This window comes from Betta splendens, chromosome 2, assembly GCF_900634795.4.
Source record: "Betta splendens chromosome 2, fBetSpl5.4, whole genome shotgun sequence".
NCBI lineage: Eukaryota > Metazoa > Chordata > Actinopteri > Anabantiformes > Osphronemidae > Betta > Betta splendens.
Window position 1 is genome coordinate 19,607,404 of NC_040882.2, and position 17,115 is coordinate 19,624,518.

Below are 17,115 nucleotides of genomic sequence, written 5' to 3' on the forward strand. Positions count from 1 at the left end.
AAATGCTGAATCTTGGCCACGCCCACTGACACTGAGCTGCCACAGCTCTCTGGGCTTTTCCCACCATTTGTCACTTTGTAGATACTGACATGTGATATGCGAGAGACCGTTTTGATTTAAAGAACTACGAGCTGACTGGTGAGTCATTCTACAGACTAAGTTTTACAATATTCTGTAACCTTGTTTAATTTAAATAGCTAAATGTGATGCAGGAGTAACGTGGAAGCTGTTTCACATGACAGTGACTCACTGGGATCAGGATCCACGCGTACACTGCAGTCCAAGACCTAATTACACTCATCCTGTTTTAACATGTTTTGTCATGTTTCCTTTGATGTAGAATGTTAGAAAACTGACATAAAGACTACTGAAATACTTTTCTCCAACAGGGATCAAAATGTCATCATGCAGCGTCCTTGCCTCGTTGTCAGAGGATCATTTCCAGTGCTCGCTCTGTCACAACACTTTCAGCGACCCGATCACGACTCCGTGTGGTCACAGCTTCTGCAGGACCTGCATCCACGAGCACTGGGACGACAGCGAGTTCTGCCACTGCCCAACGTGCCAGAAGAGATTCCACGGGAGGCCCGAGGTCTGCACTAACGCGCTCATTGCAGAGATTTCGGTGCAAATTAAGAGGAGAAAAGTGGAGGCATGTGAAACGTGGGAGGTGGAGTGCGACGTGTGCACGGAGTTCAAGCTCAAGGCCATGAAGTCGTGCCTGGTGTGCGTGACGTCGTACTGCGAAGCCCACCTGGAAGCTCACCTCAGGGTTCCCTCACTGATGAGACACAAGTTGGTTGACCCGGTGCGGGACCTGGAGGAGAGGATCTGCGTGAAGCACCAGAGGATCCTGGAGCGTTTCTGCAGGACTGAACAGGTTTGCATCTGTCAGCTGTGCAGCGAGAGCGAACACAAAGACCATGAGACAGTGACTGTGGAGGAGGAAGGGGCTCGGCAGAAAGTAAGACGCTTCGTTTTAGTTTAGTGTAACTGAACCCACTGGTTTGACTGCGTTTGAAACCAAAGCTGTAATATTTTAGGAAACAATGGAGTGCAAAACAGCAAAAATAAAAACGCTGATTGAGGAAAGAAGAGAAAAGATCACAGAATTTACTAACTCTTCAGAAATGCGTAGAGTGAGTATGAGGAATCATTTCTATTATGCATTACAAATTTACACCGATGACGTGATTCATGTTATTGTAGGAGAAAACCACGAAGGAGATTGACGACAGTGACGCACTATTCAAAACTCTGATGAGTCAAGTGCAAGAGATGCGACATAAACTAAAATCAAACATCGAGCAGAAGCTGATAAAATCGGAAGAAAAGGACGCAGAGATGATTCACAAGCTGAATGAGGAAATCGCAGAGCTGCAGAGAAAACAGTCAGAGCTGGAGGTGCTTTCACAGAGTGACGACCATCTCCGCCTGCTGCTGGTCAGTCAATGCACCTATGAGCCGCAAACGCTTCCGACTGGCTACGATGCAACGAAATGACACGCCACCGTCACGTGTGGGGCACTTTCCAGACTTTGCAGGCCGTGACCAACCTGGCCAGCACCAAGCCCTGGTCCAGCACCAGGGTCTACTCGGACCTGTGCATGCAGACAGCCAGGAGAGCCGTGGGTCATCTGGTGAACCAGTTTCAAGCCCAGCTGAAAGCGCTGACACACGCAGGTACAGTAAAGTTCAGCTGCAGTGGTTTCATCCGTGATGGTGATGGTGATGGTGACTTTTGGGTCTTTATTTTTTACAGAAATCACCAGAATGAAACAATATAAAGGTACAATCATGTTTTCTATTGCCTTAAAGATCAGTATGCCTAATGAGTAATTATTGCTGAGCTTTAACTATGCGTAATGTTGCCAGAGTCAGTCACCTTTGACCCAGTCACTGCTGGCGGTCGCCTTGTGATATCGGAGTGGGGGAAGCGTCTGAAGCACTCTAAAAATGCACCTGCTCCATCGTCTGCGGACCTGCAGAGGTTCACGCTTCCCATGGTTTTAGGGACCAACGGCTTCACCTCGGGACGGCACTACTGGGAAGTCCAAGTGGGCCTGAGGAATGACTGGGATGTTGGCGTTGCCAAGGAAACCGTGCCAAGGCATGGGGAAGTCAGTGTTCAAAGAGACCACGGATTCTTTTCTATTGGAAAAACAGCTTTTGATTATGAAGTTAACTGTAAACCACACATAGTCCTTCACCTGAATCCAAGGCCACGAAATATAGGCGTGTATGTGGACTATGAGGAAGGAAGAGTCTCCTTCTATGACGTGAATGAGAAGCTGCACATTCACTCTTTCACAGGGGAGCATTTCACAGAGAAACTGTTCCCCTACTTTTATTTGTACAGCAAGGCAAAGAAATCGGAGCCTCTTATTATAACTTCAATGGAAACATGAGAATTTCTTTTCCAAGGAGATAAAAAATAAAGTCTCAAAAGATAAAAAGTTTGGTTAAACCCTCGGAGGACCTGGACCTGGGGAACTACGGCGGATGTGTTTGAAGTGTGTTTTAATACTGCAGCTACATCAGTTTTCTCTGTGCCGCCACTGAATTTAAGGTCCAGTGAACTTTAGCAAACATCATTCTTAGCAAGTTGAAAACAACAGATCAGACTTCAGACAACGGGGGTAAAAATGGCTTCCGATTTCCAACTAGGAAATAATAATAACTTAGCTGAGACCACCTGTTCCTGCCCCAGATCTGATCACCTTGACCAGGTGTGTTCAGTCACAGCCAGCTGACACACCTGATGAAGGTGACCAGCAGGGAGAGTTGGAAAACCAGCAGGACGGTGGCTCTCGAGGACCAGGTTTGGCCAAAATAAATATAAATACAGCGGATACAGGTTCAGACGCATGGATTTAGTGGCATCTAGTGGACAGTTATACTAGATGCTCAGAGAGTTATTTTACAACACTGCCATAAAAACATATTTCTGTATTGCTCATTTCTGGTAAATGTTTCCTTGAACAATCATTAACATGTGATCAACATAATAACAATAAAAAAAAGTTTCAATATGTCTTTATTTGTTTCTGAAAGACATGATTTCTTATCCTTTGCTGGGAAGAGCATTGGTGTTCTTCAAATCTTTAAAGTATGTTATGAACCACCAGGAACTTAGCAGCAGGTCGGCCCCTATCACTGCATCACAGCAGTTACGGTATAGGTGTGTCTGACAAGAAACCAACGGATAAGACTGTAACTCAGAACTGACAGAGCCTCAGGGGGACGCGGCTGGGAAAGGTGAGCTTTACCTTCTCATTATCATGATCTGACTCTTTAAGCGTTTGAAGAGTTTTGTCCTTTTGTAAAACACTGTAAAGGTCACTTCCTACAGGTATATGCTGATTTACTCAACATTAATGTGTTAGTCAGGGTTACTGTAGGTTTATGTCAGTTTCAGTTTCACACTGGACGAATTCTCCAACATAATTTAACATTACAAACTTTGGATTTCTAACAAATATGGAACTAAACTGATTATATTTAATGATAAGTAGAAATACATATAATAGTAAACTGGTTATCTTTAATATTTAGTAGAAAAACACACGAGCCATACCGTGGAAGAGAATCCTGGGCTCTGATTGGTCCAAGGTTTTACGATGTTTTCAAGTGACTGCATGCTCTGACGTAACACCCACGCTCTTCTGGGTGACTAATACTTACAGTCTATGGGAGTCAGTGCTGCATGTAACTAATTCCAGCTGTTTTACGTCGAGGCTTTATCTAAAAGTAGAAAATAGGCGAACCTCCTGAACGAAACGGCGGAAAAAAAAAATACTAAAACAAGCTCCGGAGAAGAAACACTTAGAGCAGTAGTTTAGAGTAGAATATTTGCTTTTGCATCATGAACTAACAGGACACTAAACAATTTAAACAGGGACGCGACCTACGGTGAGTGCTAATGATAAGATGCGCCCTTTAATTAAAGGATGACGAGCTGCCACAGCTGAGGGTCGCGACTCCGCCTGTTACAGATCTCAGGTCAGCCACACGTAAACCAAATGGGAAGAAAAACGCTTTGTTCGAAACACAGTCAGAACTCACTTTAACATCACAGAGAAGCATTTGTACGTAGCGTAGTATTTATAGCGTAGCATTTATACTCATCGTGTCGGTCCTCAAGCTGTTGACCACCGGCAGCTACAGCAGGTTTTTGAAGCGTCTGATGCGTTTTATTCTCAGCGGCTCTTTTCATATACCATCGGCACAGCTTTTCTTCTTGCTCGGTTTGTTTGATGTCACGGAGTTCACGGAGTCTGACGACAGGCAGTCGCTCTCGGCGCTTCCTCTTCTTCTGGCGACACCTGAGTAAACGGCGCCCTCTACCGAGCTCCCTGTGCAACTACACCAATAGACTTCAATGAAGATGTAGAAAAACTGGCAGCATTTGGCCCACTGACAAAATTAATAAATGCTCCGTAGGAAATGAAGATTTTTTACCCTATTCTATAATTAACTGGAATAAATCTATTAATTTAATTAAGGGGACACAATTGAACATATTTATAGCCAACGCCACTGCTGACCGAGCCATTATGTAGTTTATAAGCAACTATTGCCACATACCGTGTGGTAGGATGTAGGTTGTTCCAGACAGATACTACTCTACTTGTCTGATGGTGCAGATGTGGATGATACAAATTTTTTTTAGCAACAACAGGAATTTCTACGGACAGCAAATCAAATAACACTTTTCTGTCTGCCTTGTACTATAGCAGTGCTTTAGTGAGTTAGATTGATTATAAGATGAAAATCTGTGCTAACGCCAGTCATTGTTTCTTCTGCAGATATACAGTAACCAGCGGATTACACCATTACCTGTGCATATGCATGTACAAGCATGCAAAGTCAGACATTTGGGCTTGATTCAGCACCAGAGTGTGGCATCTGCCTGGAGGACTTCACCAGCCCCGCCTCCCTCCCCTGCGGACACTGCTTCTGTCTGGCCTGCATAGGAGAATACTGGAGGACCGATAGGCCGTATCAGTGCCCCCTCTGCAAAGCCGTCTTCCCCAACAGGCCACAGCTCAACATCGACCACACTCTGCAGCCCGAGGATGCAGCTGTGCCATTAAAAGCTGGAGAGGTTCCCTGTGATTCGTGCCAGACAAAGCGTCAAGCAGTCAAGTCCTGCGAGCAGTGCATGGCCTCCTACTGCGCCGCTCATCTGGCCCCGCATTACCAGAGGATAGAGCTTGAGCGCCATCGCCTCATCAGCGTGGTGAAGAACCTGGAGGACTCCGTGTGCCGGCTGCACGGGAGGAAGTTAGACATGTTCTGCAGGAGTGACCAGTCGTGCATTTGTGCCACGTGCGCCCAGACCGAGCACAGGAGGCACCGCGTTCTTTCTATTAAACGAGAAGCTCAGAGGAAAAAGGTAAAGTGTAGTGAATTGGCTTCATGCAGCCTGCTCTCAGATCAGCTAACATGCAGTAGGAAGCCTTCGCTGGGCTTCTAAAGTGGTGATACATGTACAGTAATGTGTGTTTTAAAAATACTGTATGTTTTCCATGATTTCTTATTGTGGCCAGTGTTTCTCCACAGGATTGGCTCAAAAGGACAATGTCCAAACTTCAGCAAAATATTCATGATAAAAAGAGAATTGTGGAGAAAATCAAGCTCTGCGAAGAAGACCCGAACCAGGCATGGATGCAGAATAAGAAGGTGATAGAACATCTGGAGGGAGAAATCTCTGCGTTGGAGAAGAGAAACCATGATCTGGAGCACCTGACACACACTGAGGACGACCTCCACTTCCTGCAGGCTGCTGTCATGGCCAAGGTTCAGCACATCAATGGTTAATGGTCACACTACTGAAGCAACTGGATGTTACAAACACACTGTGAATGGATTAACCTACAGTATTTACACAAATGTAAAACATGTTTTAAGATGAATAAATAAAACATCTGTACACTACAAATTAATTTCAAAGAAAACCTATGTGCCCATATTGTTTTTTGTTGCGGTACAGTTCACAAACAGGTTTAGCCACAAATATCCAGCATCACTGAGATGCAACACGCCCTGCGTCAGTGAAACCAATTATTTGGTTGCTCATTTGATTGTGAGTATGTCAGTTTGGGAAGAACACGCAACAGGCTGGGCTTTTAAATGAAATAGAAACCTACACTGGGTGAGGAATAAAAGAAGAAAGGTCACACACAATAGAAGGAGAGAACATAAGCCGGACACCTGTAAAGGTAAGAGAAGAATCGAATAAAATAGAAAAGAATAGAATATAAATTTAGATTGACACACTGTACAGGTAGACTTTGTATTTTTGGCACCACCTCCACACTTTCTTACCAATCTGTGCTTTAGCAAAACCAAAGAAGCATTTTAGATTATTGCCACGACAACGTGATTAAACATTTTCATGGTTTCTGTCTTTAAGTAGACATGGCCTCCTCCGGTGCGTCAGATAATCTCACATGCTCAATGGAGATGCATCTAAAATGCTCCGTCTGTATGCAAACATTTTCGGATCCCATCACTGCAGCGTGCGGACACTCGTTCTGTAGGACCTGTCAGGATGACGCTGCGTGTCCCCTGTGCACCAAGCCAGTAGGCGATGAATTGGAAGTGAACCTTGTCCTGAGAAACATCATCCAACTGCAGCAAAGGATCCCAGAGACCACCGATGACATGTACACGGGGAAGGACGGTGAGGTGCCCTGTGACGTCTGCACAGGGAACAGGTTAAAGGCTGTAAAGTCCTGTCTGGTGTGTCTGGCCTCGTATTGTTCAAGCCACCTGGAGAATCACCGTTCATCCCAAAGGCTGAAGGGCCACAGCTTGGTGGATCCGGTGAAGAACTTGGATGAGCGAGCCTGTCTGGAGCACGGACGACCACTGGAGCTGTACAACAGGAAACAGAGGAAGTGTGTTTGTGTTCGCTGCCTGGAAGAAGACGGAGAGGAGGTCGTCTCCACCGAGGAGGAGTGGAGCCGGAAGAAGGTGACGTAACCAAAGACGGGGTGGATGAAGCTTCATCATATTAAGTCACAGCTTGAAGAAGAGACTGTATCACCTTTCCCTTTGTCTTTTGTGTCTATTTTAGGCTGAACTTGAAAACACTAAAACACACATGAAAGAGAAAATTCAGAAGAGACAAACAAAGAGGACTGACATAAATACGTCACTTACAGACTGCAAGGTACAAGTCTGTAACTGGGTGTACTGTAAAAAAAGTCATTTTTTTTCAAACAGCAGCACTGTCAACACATTTACTGCCTTTTGTGTATTTTCCATTTTCAGGACCTGCTGGATAAGGAGTGGTGGGACATTGATGCTGTGTTCTGTGCTATCCACGCTATAGTGGAGGAAGCCCATGCAACAGTTCTTAAGCCACTGAAGGAGAGGAGGCAGCGTTTGGAGAGAGAGGCAGACGACCTCCAGGAGATACTGACGTCAGACATTCAAAAACTCGAAAAGACCATCCAGGACCTCAATGAACTGTCTAATTTAGAGGATCACATCTTTTTTTTGCAGGTTAGAGCAATTGTTTCATAGTAAAGCAATGATGTCATATACTGTAAAGGTTCTTGTCTAACCCATTTTAGAAGTACAGTATTACATGTATGACATTATTCTCTCAGATATGTGTCTGATGACAGACATAATTATCATTCTTCTTTTTATTCAGAATTACTCGTCTCTTTCTGATCTGGACATCACAGACCTGGCAGATGTAGAGTTTGACACATCACTGATGTTTGGCAGCATGAGAAAAAACACAAAAATCATGATGGAAACAATTCAAGAGGAACTGGAGAAGTTGACATCTGTTGGTAATAATTCAATCACTGGTGACACAATTACTAGTGTAATTCTTCTCATTATACAAAGCAGATGTATTAAAAACACAGCCAACTTGTTTTTTAACTCTTTTTAGCAGATTTCACAAAACTACAGCATTTACATTTTGGTGACAATTGTCTGTTGTTAGTGGGTCAAAGGTATTTCGTTCTAAAAATCAACCATACAGTAGTTCATCCTTCACGGTCAGTGACAGCATGAAGTCAACGTCTGGGAGTAAACTCCTGACCTGATCAGCTCTGCCTTCAGTTCCCCCCTTTTTTGTGGGTCTTTCTAATTTTTACTACAGTATCATGTGTCAGGTTAGAATCAGACACCATTGTAGTTTTTTTCAATTACTTTTGTCTTCAAAGAGTCTTGAGTTGCTTTTGCAGTAGTCTTAGCAGGCCTTTACCACAACACTATTGAAACCTATTGAAATACAGCTGAAAAGCAGAAATACAGCTGAACGTTTACATTTATACCTTGATTTTTTTTTATCCAATGCTGTGGTATATAAAGGGAATATGCTAAACACTTGTCCAAATACTGGACCTGAAACGTACAGTAGACTTTACTAATGAACTAAAATTGCTCTTCACAGAACTTAAGAGAGTTTCCCAGTTTGCAGGTCTGTGATATTTTCAGCTTTTATCTAACAAATACAAAATACATTCCACCAAATGGATGTTTTTTTGTGAATCACTGTTACTTTGAACTTGTATTTAACAGTGGATGTAAAATCAGATCCAGCTACGTCTGACCAGCACTATGTTCAATCTAATGGTGGGAGGACAGTGGAACATGAAGGAGACGCTGATGCAACAGAGTGGTGGCACTTATCTGGCAACATCCTGGAACCCAACAGTTTGACCTCTGGAAAATCCTACTGGGAGGTGGATGTGAGCAACAGAACCGGGTGGGATCTGGGTTTAGCTAGATACGATGCTACCAACGGGGAGGTCTGCCCGAATCCAGACATCAACAACCGGCTTCGCGTACAATTAGACGGGTTCCCAGCTCCACCTGCTCGCCTTTCCCTGAAGCACAAACCTGACAAAGTGGGAGTGTTTGTGGACTACAAGGAAGGTCTTCTCTCCTTCTACAACTTAACTGCTCAGTCCCACATGTACTCGTTCACTGACTGCTCCTTCACTGGTGAGGTTTTCCCGTATTTCGGCCCACGTATAAGAAATGACAGGCTCTCTGTCTAGAGTTCTTACTTACTGTGGTACAAATTAGCAATTAGGATGGAGCCAAACGCACGGCCAGAGGAGGGGAAGTTGAGAAACTGAAATCACAAAAGCTCTGTGGCACCGTAACTCGAGGTCTCAGCTAAAACAAAATCACTGCATACGCAGGGACTACAATTTGCAAAACTAGAAGACAAAATCGGTGGCAGGAGCTAACAATCTAAAAACAAAAATAACTTGAATAGCTAGAAACAAAAAGCACGGCATGAACAGGAACTAACAATTGCTATAAGAAAATTAAGCCAGCACTAACTAACAAACAAGATAACTTACTTACGCAAGACTAAAGGGATGGGAGAGTACACACACAATAACTGTCATAGGTGTAGGGGTAGACACAGTAGCAACTAACAAGACTAAATACAGAGACAACAATTCGGAAATTGAAAACACCTGAACATGAACAGCATAACTAACTAAAGCTCCACCCCAGAACTCCCTAAGGGTGGAACCAACCTAACAAGTAAATGCTAAACTGCTAAAATACAAACATATATGGACTAACAAACATATAAAGACACAAAACAACCAGGTGTGAAGATAGCAGCAGGTGATGCTCAAACCAGATCATGTCCATGTATCCATGAAATATACATGAAAATTAGATTACTGTTAAAAGCATTTACAAACTACATACAAACACAAACAGCGTCCCCCGGTGGGGAAATAACGTTAGGGTCCATACACGGGGTGCAACATATTGTTTCTATAACAGCAAGCTTCTCTTCCATGACACAACGAACACAACAGTGTTCATTAATCATACCTAAGTTCCAACAGACAATGAAAAAAGAAATAATGAACCTCACTGACAGAATTTTCTCAGTGAGTAAAGAAGCAGATTCTACTGTAAAGATAAAGCTAAACTCAATTTTGTTGGAGGAAAAAGATCCGATATTTGATTTGCATTGACGTAACTGAACAAACAACACACCCTTTATGTGATTTGGATGCTCTTTCAAATGCAAACACATCTCTCTTAGTAAAAAGAGAGGTTGGAGATATAAAGTTGAAGGTTGAAGCAGAGAGAAAGAGGAGCTTGTGATATACAGAACATTTCACCAGACGTGCGGTAATGTTTTTTATTTAACTTTTACTTGACAATCAATAATATTGACAATATTTAACATCAATTTTTTAAAATTCTGTTGAACGTTTTTACTTCATAGGCTTTATCTTGTTTTATAAATGAAGTAATAAACAATTTCAATATGTGTACAAACAAACCTGTGGCCTTCATTGCTGTATTGTCTAAGAATTATGATAAGGATTGGTGCTGAATATATATAATATAACAAGTTCTTCACCTGAGAAATAGAAGCATCTTTTTTAAAAGTGGCTAAAGTTTGAATGTTTATTTGTTTCTACGTTGTTCGCCCACAGAAGGTTTTCGCTCTCATGTATTGTAGCAGTGCGAGTACCTTTAAAACCAATACGTTTCTGGTTCACTACTTTGCATTGCAGCCAAAAGTCACGACTGATCTAGTTTCAGTTCTGGCCATTCATTTAGTGTAGGTAATGAGTGAAACACCAATCAATATCACATCATGTTATCCTGCGGTTCTGTCTCTAAGCAGACATGGCCTCCTTTCTAGCTTCACGCGGTGAAACACTGGAGATGCTTTTAAAATGCTCCGTCTGTTTGGATGTCTATAACGACCCTGTCACCACGGACTGTGGCCACTCTTTCTGCAAGAACTGTCTGGAAATCAACTTTCAGTACGACAGATTGTGTCCCCTGTGTAAGAAGCCTCTCAGAAGAGTCCCTGATGTCAATATCGTCCTGAGAGATATTGCAGAAAAGCTGAAGAAGACAAATGATGACATGTACACGGGGAAGGACGGTGAGGTGCCCTGTGACGTCTGCACAGGGAACAGGTTAAAGGCTGTAAAGTCCTGTCTGGTGTGTCTGGCCTCGTATTGTTCAACCCACCTGGAGAATCACCGTTCATCCCAAAGGCTGAAGGGCCACAGCTTGGCAGAAGAGACAAACAAAGAGGACTGACATAAATACGTCACTTACAGACTGCAAGGTACAAGTCTGTAACTGGGTGTAAAAATAAAAGTAGTTCTTTTTAAAACAGCAGTTTGATGATGCAGAGAATATACTGTACAGTACATGAGCACATGTTATCATTTATTGCCTGTTGCGTATTTTCATTTTCAGAACCTGCTGGACAACGAGTGGTTTGACATTGAGGCTGTGTTCTTTGCTATCCACATTATAATGGAGCAAGCCCAGGCAAGAGTTCTTAAGCCGCTGGAAGAGAGGAGGCAGCGTTTGAAGAGAGAGGCAGACGACCTCCAGGAGATACTGACCTCAGACATCAAAAAACTTGAAAAGACCATCTGGGACCTTGATAAACTGTCTAATTTAGAGGATCACATTTTTTTTTTGCAGGTGAGAGCGATTGTTTCGTCATATACTGTATATTGATCTGTCATATAACAGCTCATTGATGTAGAAGTCGGCCCCAGTTTGGTGTCTGATGATGGATCTCTTACTTCTTTCTATCCAGAGTTACCCACCTCTTCCTCACCTGGACGTCAGAGACTTGGCAAATGTAGAGTTGGACACATCACTGATGTTTCCAAGTATTAGAAACACCACAGCAATCATGATGGAACAAATTGAACAAGAACTGGAGAAGCTGGCAATTATTGGTAATAATTATATCACTAGTCTTACATGGTCATAAAATGCAGACCAACTAAACTAAACTAAACGCATTCTTTTACAGAACTGCGCAGAGTCTAAACATGTGCAGGTGTGTTTCCTCTAGCAGTAATTTCAGAAAATATGATGTTTGTTTCAAATCACTGTTATTTTCTACTTGCACTTAACAGACAACCTGTATGACTGAATCCAGCTGCTGCACCTGAGCTTTGTTCTCTCTGAAAATGGAAAGGAAACAAAAGATGCAGGATACAGAGATCTACACATAGATCATGTAGCATGACGTGGTGAAACTCAAGGAGGAACTCTCTCTGAATGCCGACAGTTACTGAGCTGCTGTACATTATGAACATGTCAGCCATGTTCAGCTTACCCCTAAGAAGAAACCTGAGACGCGATGTGTTTAAGGACACTTCTAACATCGTTTCTTGGCTGGCTCGCTTTGTATTAGGTTTTGGTAATTTTGAATTTCCTGGTCGGCTTTTATTCTGCTTCTCATTGACTCTAGTCTGTTACTGCAGTTGCAGTAGTTCAGATTTTGCATGGTGTCACAGTTAGTTATTGCCCTTGTTACACATTTATTAAAAGGCATAGACGTATGATAACAATAACATGTTGGCTTAGTCCTTCACTCTGACCAAGATGATGAAGGACAGCTGGTCTTCATCAGCAAACATACATGGTACAGTGTGCAAAACAAAGCGCGTTGAGCTTTTTCCAAGAAATCTTTGCCAAACAATGGTTTCCATAAAGCATAAGTGTTGGAAAAAAATGCATTAATCATTGAAACATATTTTGCTGAAGCCTCGTTAGCTGTGCTATAGCCTTAAAGTTTTCTCCCTTCTGCTCTGCAAGAAATAGGGAGCAGTGATGTGTAGAATCCTTATCTGATGAGCCCAATGCTTGCTTTGTGCAGAAAAATACAGTATTTCCCACGTACTGTGTGACTATGCACCTCCCAGAATGCAATACATATTATGAGCTGAATCCTTGTCTTCTCTTCAGTGAGAGGAAGTTGCCTTTGCTGTAAACTGCTCACTCCTTGCAAGTAAAATCCTGAAGACGGTCTCAACTGATTGTGTCTGCTTTATTTAAGATTTACAAAGGGAACTAACAATTTCCCTAACAATAAGTGAGAACCCTCCTGGCATATCTAATATTTGATTTGTGTGAACTTGTTAGACAAGCAGCACGCAGACCAGTGGTTTGTTTGTTGACGTCAAGGCCCGCCTGCCTGTGGGAGTCGAGGGAGAATGGGTGCGGCTTACACAGAACTGAAACTTTACACAGAAAGCAAGAACCAAAAGGAGGAAAGTCACATGTTAGATGGGAGAGAAGCCATAAAGCGACAAGTCTGAGTGATACGGAGCAACCCAGCTGAACGGTAATCACCTACGCTTTTACACAGAGACTTTTTAAAGGAACTGCAATTATTATGTCTATTAATATCTAGTACTGTATGTGTTTCCATGACACAAACGCGCACACACCCGTGGCAGAGCAAAAAGATGCTTTGTCATTCAGGGCACTAACAGGTAAACTGGAGGAACTTGATCCAACCACTCACCCTGTGGTTTGTGGACATTTTGATCATTTGCCCAAACAAACGTCCTTTGTTTGGACAAATCATCTTTGTCCCGCTACTTTTCTGATCTTTTACCATAAGAGAGAAGTAAGCTCAGTTAGAGCAAATGTCAAATAAGATGCTGTAGTTGTAGAAGATGTTGACAGGTTTGGTTTGTTTTTCTTTGTTTGCATTGTTGCAAACCTGAGACGTTTAAGTGTGCAAAATTCCTATTGGTGTTTAATGTGCATTTTTTGAGTTAATTGTTTGTACAGTGAGTGTTGGAGAAAATATATTTTCATTCATCATTTATTTCATTTAGCATCATTTATCTTGTTTATCTTTATCATTTATCTTTGGCATTTGCTGTAACTTGTCTGTAACTTGTAACCACATTGACACTTGTGCCTTCTAACCAAATTGACCTTTGTGCAGACATCTAACCACACGCTTACATAGGTGCTTACATAAGTATTGCCAATTGCGAAGTACAATTTTCTAAGCATATTTCCTGTTCTAGGTATTGGATGTGGAAATTTGACATTGTGCTCACGTTACTACTTAGGCACAGGTGCTGAAATCACAATAGGGGACCTGCTTGTGGTACTGTGCTAAGTTGTGTGTTTCCTGTATAATAACAAGTGCATCAGATAAGCTACAGTATTGGAGGTGTGTAAAGCATCAATAAAATGTTGTACTTTGGGGAAGTTTGTTGGAGTTGGTGGTCTCTTAGTGAAGATCTCAGAAGAACTCCCCATGGCGAAGTAAAAACTGGTCGGCTCTCAGTTTTGCTTTCTTGTTTTTGTCTCTGTGCGTATCAGTGCTGTTGTGGTGTTTTCAGACCCAACAAAATTTGGTCCTTCAGCCGGATCTCAACAGTCCACGTCGTGGGAGGAAGGTGACGGAACGCCGAAGCCTGCCGGCAGCCGGACATCCTACCGTCCAGCACAAAATCCTGGGACGTGAATTCGTTGCCCGGTTGGTGAAATTGGGTTCTAGGAGACAAGCAATACAGCGACAATAAGTGAGTGTCCAAACACTCACCACCACGATGTCATGTTCCAATTAAAGGGCAGGTATGCAGGTTTGCCACCAGTATGTTCAGAACAATGTACTGTATGAGCCAGGTTTTGTTTATTTGTTTGTTATATTTATGAGTTCAATAAATGTTGGGAAAAAAGTTTGAGTGGACTGATTTAAGACAACAGAAGTTTGCATTTAATCAAAAATATAAAAAATGCTGAACTTCATAATAAAGGTTTGTGGCAGCTGCTGTACACTATCAGTGTGGTTGTCTAAAGTCACAATGCTTTACCTTTGCAGACCAAGCAGACATGGCCTGTGCTCCAGCGTCACCCAGCGATAGCTCCTCGCTGGACAGGCATCTAAAATGCTCCATCTGCATGGAGATATTTGACGATCCAGTCACCACAGCCTGTGGTCACTCCTTCTGCAAGAAATGTCTGGACCTCAACTTTAAATGCAACGACAGGACGTGTCCGTTATGCAAGAAGTTTTGCATGACGGACCCTGAAGTGAGCATCATCCTGCGAGAGGTCGCTGAAGAACATAAAGCAAAGAAGCTGTCAGAAGAAAGGGACAACAAGGATGGCATGTACACGGGGAAGGACGGTGAGGTGCCCTGTGACGTCTGCACAGGGAACAGGTTAAAGGCTGTAAAGTCCTGTCTGGTGTGTCTGGCCTCGTATTGTTCAAGCCACCTGGAGAATCACCGTTCATCCCAAAGGCTGAAGGGCCACAGCTTGGTGGATCCGGTGAAGAACTTGGATGAGCGAGCCTGTCTGGAGCACGGACGACCACTGGAGCTGTACAACAGGAAACAGAGGAAGTGTGTTTGTGTTCGCTGCCTGGAAAAAGACGGAGGAGAGGTCGTCTCCACCGAGGAGGAGTGGAGCAGGAAGAAGGTGATGTATTTAGCATGTGAAAGACTTGTACAGTACAGAGTTCCAGTCAAGTGGCCAATGTTTAAACGTGAGGGACTGATTTGTCTCTTCGTTTACTACAGGATACACTTCAACACATTACGACTGTATTAAAAGATAAGATTCAGAAGAGAGAAGCACACGTGGATGATGTTAATGAGTCACTGAGAACCTGCCAGGTATGCTGCAAGTATTTACTACTGATTTAGAGTCCTTTAGACAGACGGACAAATGTCAGCTGGAGAAGGTTTGAGTTTCTAACGGGAATGATTGGCTTTCAGGACCTGCTGGACAACGAGTGGTGGGACATTGAGGCTGTGTTCTGTGCTATCCAAGCCATAGTGGAGGAAGCCCAGGCAACAGTACTTAAGCCGCTGAAGGAGAGGAGGCAGCGTTTGGAGAGAGAGGCAGAGCGTCTACGAAATGAGCTGAAGGATGAGATCACTCGCTTTGAGACGACTGTGTCCAAGCTGGATGATCTAACTAAGCTTGAGGACCACATCCTTTTCCTGCAGGTGATTGGAAACCTGTTACAGCATTCATACTAATTGACGGAGCTGTTTGGCTGCCTTTTTTGTTGACCCCTTTTGTTTTTCTGTTTCACAGAGTTACCCATCGCTCCCGGACCTGGATGTTGACGAGAGAGACTTGACACATGTGAGCTTTGACACGTCGCTGACATTTGGGACCATGAGGAAAACCTCAGAAATCTTGATGGAACAAATAAAGGAGAAGCTGGAGGAACTATCATGTATTGGTAAAAGTTTAGTTGATAGTGGAAGATGTTACAAAGTGTGGTGATGTACTCATTTATTTATTATTTTTTCATTTTGCAGAGTTAAAGAGAATTTCAAAGTTTACAGGTGTGTGATTAATTCTGCTTCTGGCTTTAAATAACACACGTTATGTTAACATCCCTGAGTTATTTTCTACTTGTACCAATCAGTGGATGTAAAACTAGACCCAGCTACTGCACACCAGCGCCTTGTTCTCTCTGACGACGGGAAGGAAGTGGCAGACGGAGGACGGGACAGGGAAGTAGAGGACGGCCCAGAGAGGTTCGATCTGTTCGGCAGCATCCTTGGACTCGACAGCGTGACCTCTGGGAAATCCTACTGGGAGGTGGATGTGGGCAACAAGAGCGGATGGGATCTGGGCGTAGCAAGAGCTGACGCGAACCGGAGGGGGAAGCTCTCCCTGAACCCAGACAACGGTTACTGGGTCGCTGTGCATTATGAGGAGGACAAGTACGCAGCCCTGACAGCGCCACCCGTTCTCCTTTCCCTGAAGGAGGAACCTGACAAGGTGGGAGTGTTCGTGGACTACGAGGAGGGTCTTGTTTCCTTCTACGACGTAACGGCTCAGCGTCACATCTACTCGTTTACTGACTGTTCCTTCAGTGGGAGGATTTTGCCGTATTTCAGTCCACATGCAAAACAAGATGAAAAGAACTCTGGACCTCTGGTGATTTCAGCTGTGCAGCAATGTGAACAGAAGATTAGTTAGTGGTGAGAAAAGTAAATGCTTGGTAGCGGTGGACTCATCTCACCTCATCCATGTTGCGAAAGTGGACCTCAGCATCAGTCTCATTTTAAACACAAGTTGGGGTTTGGAGAAAGTGACACTAAACAACATCTGTCAATATGCCGATTCACTCCAAACTAATACTCGTGACCAACTGGATCATGATTAGCTGCTAAGCTCATCGGGCAAATGAGGCTCATCACTTCTACGTGATAATTTACTAAATGCCTTTTACTGTAAGAGTCTAAATACAAATAAAATAAATATTTTAAAATTGAACAAGGTTTGTTTTCCTTTTGTTAACATCCTTTTAACATGTAGCAGACCACAGAC

The 17,115-nt window shown here is 43.2% G+C and overlaps 4 protein-coding genes across 13 annotated transcripts; all 4 read left to right on the forward strand.

The window, feature by feature from the left end:
* Window position 1: 1 nt before the first annotated feature.
* LOC114846499 (E3 ubiquitin-protein ligase TRIM39-like) lies at window positions 2-3,017 on the forward strand. Of its 2 annotated transcripts, XM_029135512.3 has the most exons (7): window positions 2-138; window positions 390-964; window positions 1,044-1,139; window positions 1,210-1,443; window positions 1,536-1,683; window positions 1,763-1,789; window positions 1,876-3,017. In XM_029135512.3, the coding sequence occupies exons 2-7, from the start codon at window positions 398-400 to the stop codon at window positions 2,406-2,408; spliced, it is 1,605 nt and encodes a 534-aa protein (XP_028991345.1). In that variant the 5' UTR covers window positions 2-138; window positions 390-397; the 3' UTR covers window positions 2,409-3,017. The 2 variants fall into 2 exon arrangements, with proteins under 2 accessions (XP_028991345.1, XP_055363047.1); XM_055507072.1 differs by lacking the exon at window positions 2-138 and having other exon boundaries at window positions 339-964.
* A 108-nt stretch (window positions 3,018-3,125) lies between these two features.
* On the forward strand, window positions 3,126-5,960 carry LOC114846519 (E3 ubiquitin-protein ligase TRIM47-like). 3 transcript variants are annotated; one of them, XM_029135569.3, is made up of 4 exons: window positions 3,243-3,258; window positions 3,950-4,002; window positions 4,809-5,398; window positions 5,566-5,960. In XM_029135569.3, exons 3-4 carry the CDS (start codon window positions 4,862-4,864, stop codon window positions 5,821-5,823), a joined length of 795 nt encoding a protein of 264 aa, XP_028991402.1. In that variant the 5' UTR covers window positions 3,243-3,258; window positions 3,950-4,002; window positions 4,809-4,861; the 3' UTR covers window positions 5,824-5,960. The 3 variants fall into 3 exon arrangements, with proteins under 3 accessions (XP_028991420.1, XP_028991402.1, XP_028991393.1); XM_029135587.3 differs by lacking the exon at window positions 3,950-4,002 and having other exon boundaries at window positions 3,126-3,258; XM_029135560.3 differs by lacking the exons at window positions 3,243-3,258; window positions 3,950-4,002 and adding an exon at window positions 3,616-3,912.
* Window positions 5,961-6,084: 124 nt separating this feature from the next.
* Window positions 6,085-10,647, forward strand: LOC114846503 (E3 ubiquitin-protein ligase TRIM39-like). Of its 2 annotated transcripts, none has more exons than XM_041069666.2 (7): window positions 6,085-6,224; window positions 6,422-6,981; window positions 7,085-7,180; window positions 7,282-7,515; window positions 7,670-7,814; window positions 8,426-8,452; window positions 8,554-10,646. In XM_041069666.2, the coding sequence occupies exons 2-7, from the start codon at window positions 6,424-6,426 to the stop codon at window positions 9,033-9,035; spliced, it is 1,542 nt and encodes a 513-aa protein (XP_040925600.1). In that variant the 5' UTR covers window positions 6,085-6,224; window positions 6,422-6,423; the 3' UTR covers window positions 9,036-10,646. The 2 variants fall into 2 exon arrangements, with proteins under 2 accessions (XP_040925600.1, XP_028991378.1); XM_029135545.3 differs by having other exon boundaries at window positions 6,091-6,224; window positions 6,419-6,981; window positions 8,554-10,647.
* Window positions 10,648-12,988: 2,341 nt separating this feature from the next.
* On the forward strand, window positions 12,989-17,064 carry LOC114846482 (nuclear factor 7, ovary-like). Of its 6 annotated transcripts, none has more exons than XM_055507068.1 (8): window positions 12,989-13,135; window positions 14,157-14,339; window positions 14,639-15,240; window positions 15,342-15,437; window positions 15,540-15,773; window positions 15,865-16,015; window positions 16,095-16,121; window positions 16,205-17,064. In XM_055507068.1, exons 3-8 carry the CDS (start codon window positions 14,650-14,652, stop codon window positions 16,762-16,764), a joined length of 1,659 nt encoding a protein of 552 aa, XP_055363043.1. In that variant the 5' UTR covers window positions 12,989-13,135; window positions 14,157-14,339; window positions 14,639-14,649; the 3' UTR covers window positions 16,765-17,064. The 6 variants fall into 6 exon arrangements, with proteins under 6 accessions (XP_055363043.1, XP_055363044.1, XP_055363046.1 ...); XM_055507069.1 differs by having other exon boundaries at window positions 13,000-13,135; window positions 14,137-14,339; XM_055507070.1 differs by lacking the exon at window positions 12,989-13,135 and adding an exon at window positions 13,154-13,286.
* Window positions 17,065-17,115: the final 51 nt, after the last annotated feature.

Coding starts and splice junctions, on each gene's coding strand:
- LOC114846503 (XM_041069666.2), top strand. CDS start 6,424: ATGGCCTCCTCCGGTGCGTCAGATAATCTCACATGCTCAATGGAGATG. Junction 7,815..8,425: donor GGAGAAGTTGACATCTGTTG/GTAATAATTCAA, acceptor TGCTCTTCACAG/AACTTAAGAGAGTTTCCCAG. Junction 8,453..8,553: donor GAGAGTTTCCCAGTTTGCAG/GTCTGTGATATT, acceptor TGTATTTAACAG/TGGATGTAAAATCAGATCCA.
- LOC114846499 (XM_029135512.3), top strand. CDS start 398: ATGTCATCATGCAGCGTCCTTGCCTCGTTGTCAGAGGATCATTTCCAG. Junction 1,140..1,209: donor ACTCTTCAGAAATGCGTAGA/GTGAGTATGAGG, acceptor ATGTTATTGTAG/GAGAAAACCACGAAGGAGAT. Junction 1,684..1,762: donor GAAAGCGCTGACACACGCAG/GTACAGTAAAGT, acceptor TATTTTTTACAG/AAATCACCAGAATGAAACAA.
- LOC114846519 (XM_029135587.3), top strand. CDS start 4,862: ATGCAAAGTCAGACATTTGGGCTTGATTCAGCACCAGAGTGTGGCATC. Junction 5,399..5,565: donor GAGAAGCTCAGAGGAAAAAG/GTAAAGTGTAGT, acceptor GTTTCTCCACAG/GATTGGCTCAAAAGGACAAT.
- LOC114846482 (XM_055507068.1), top strand. CDS start 14,650: ATGGCCTGTGCTCCAGCGTCACCCAGCGATAGCTCCTCGCTGGACAGG. Junction 15,438..15,539: donor AGTCACTGAGAACCTGCCAG/GTATGCTGCAAG, acceptor ATTGGCTTTCAG/GACCTGCTGGACAACGAGTG. Junction 15,774..15,864: donor ACCACATCCTTTTCCTGCAG/GTGATTGGAAAC, acceptor TCTGTTTCACAG/AGTTACCCATCGCTCCCGGA.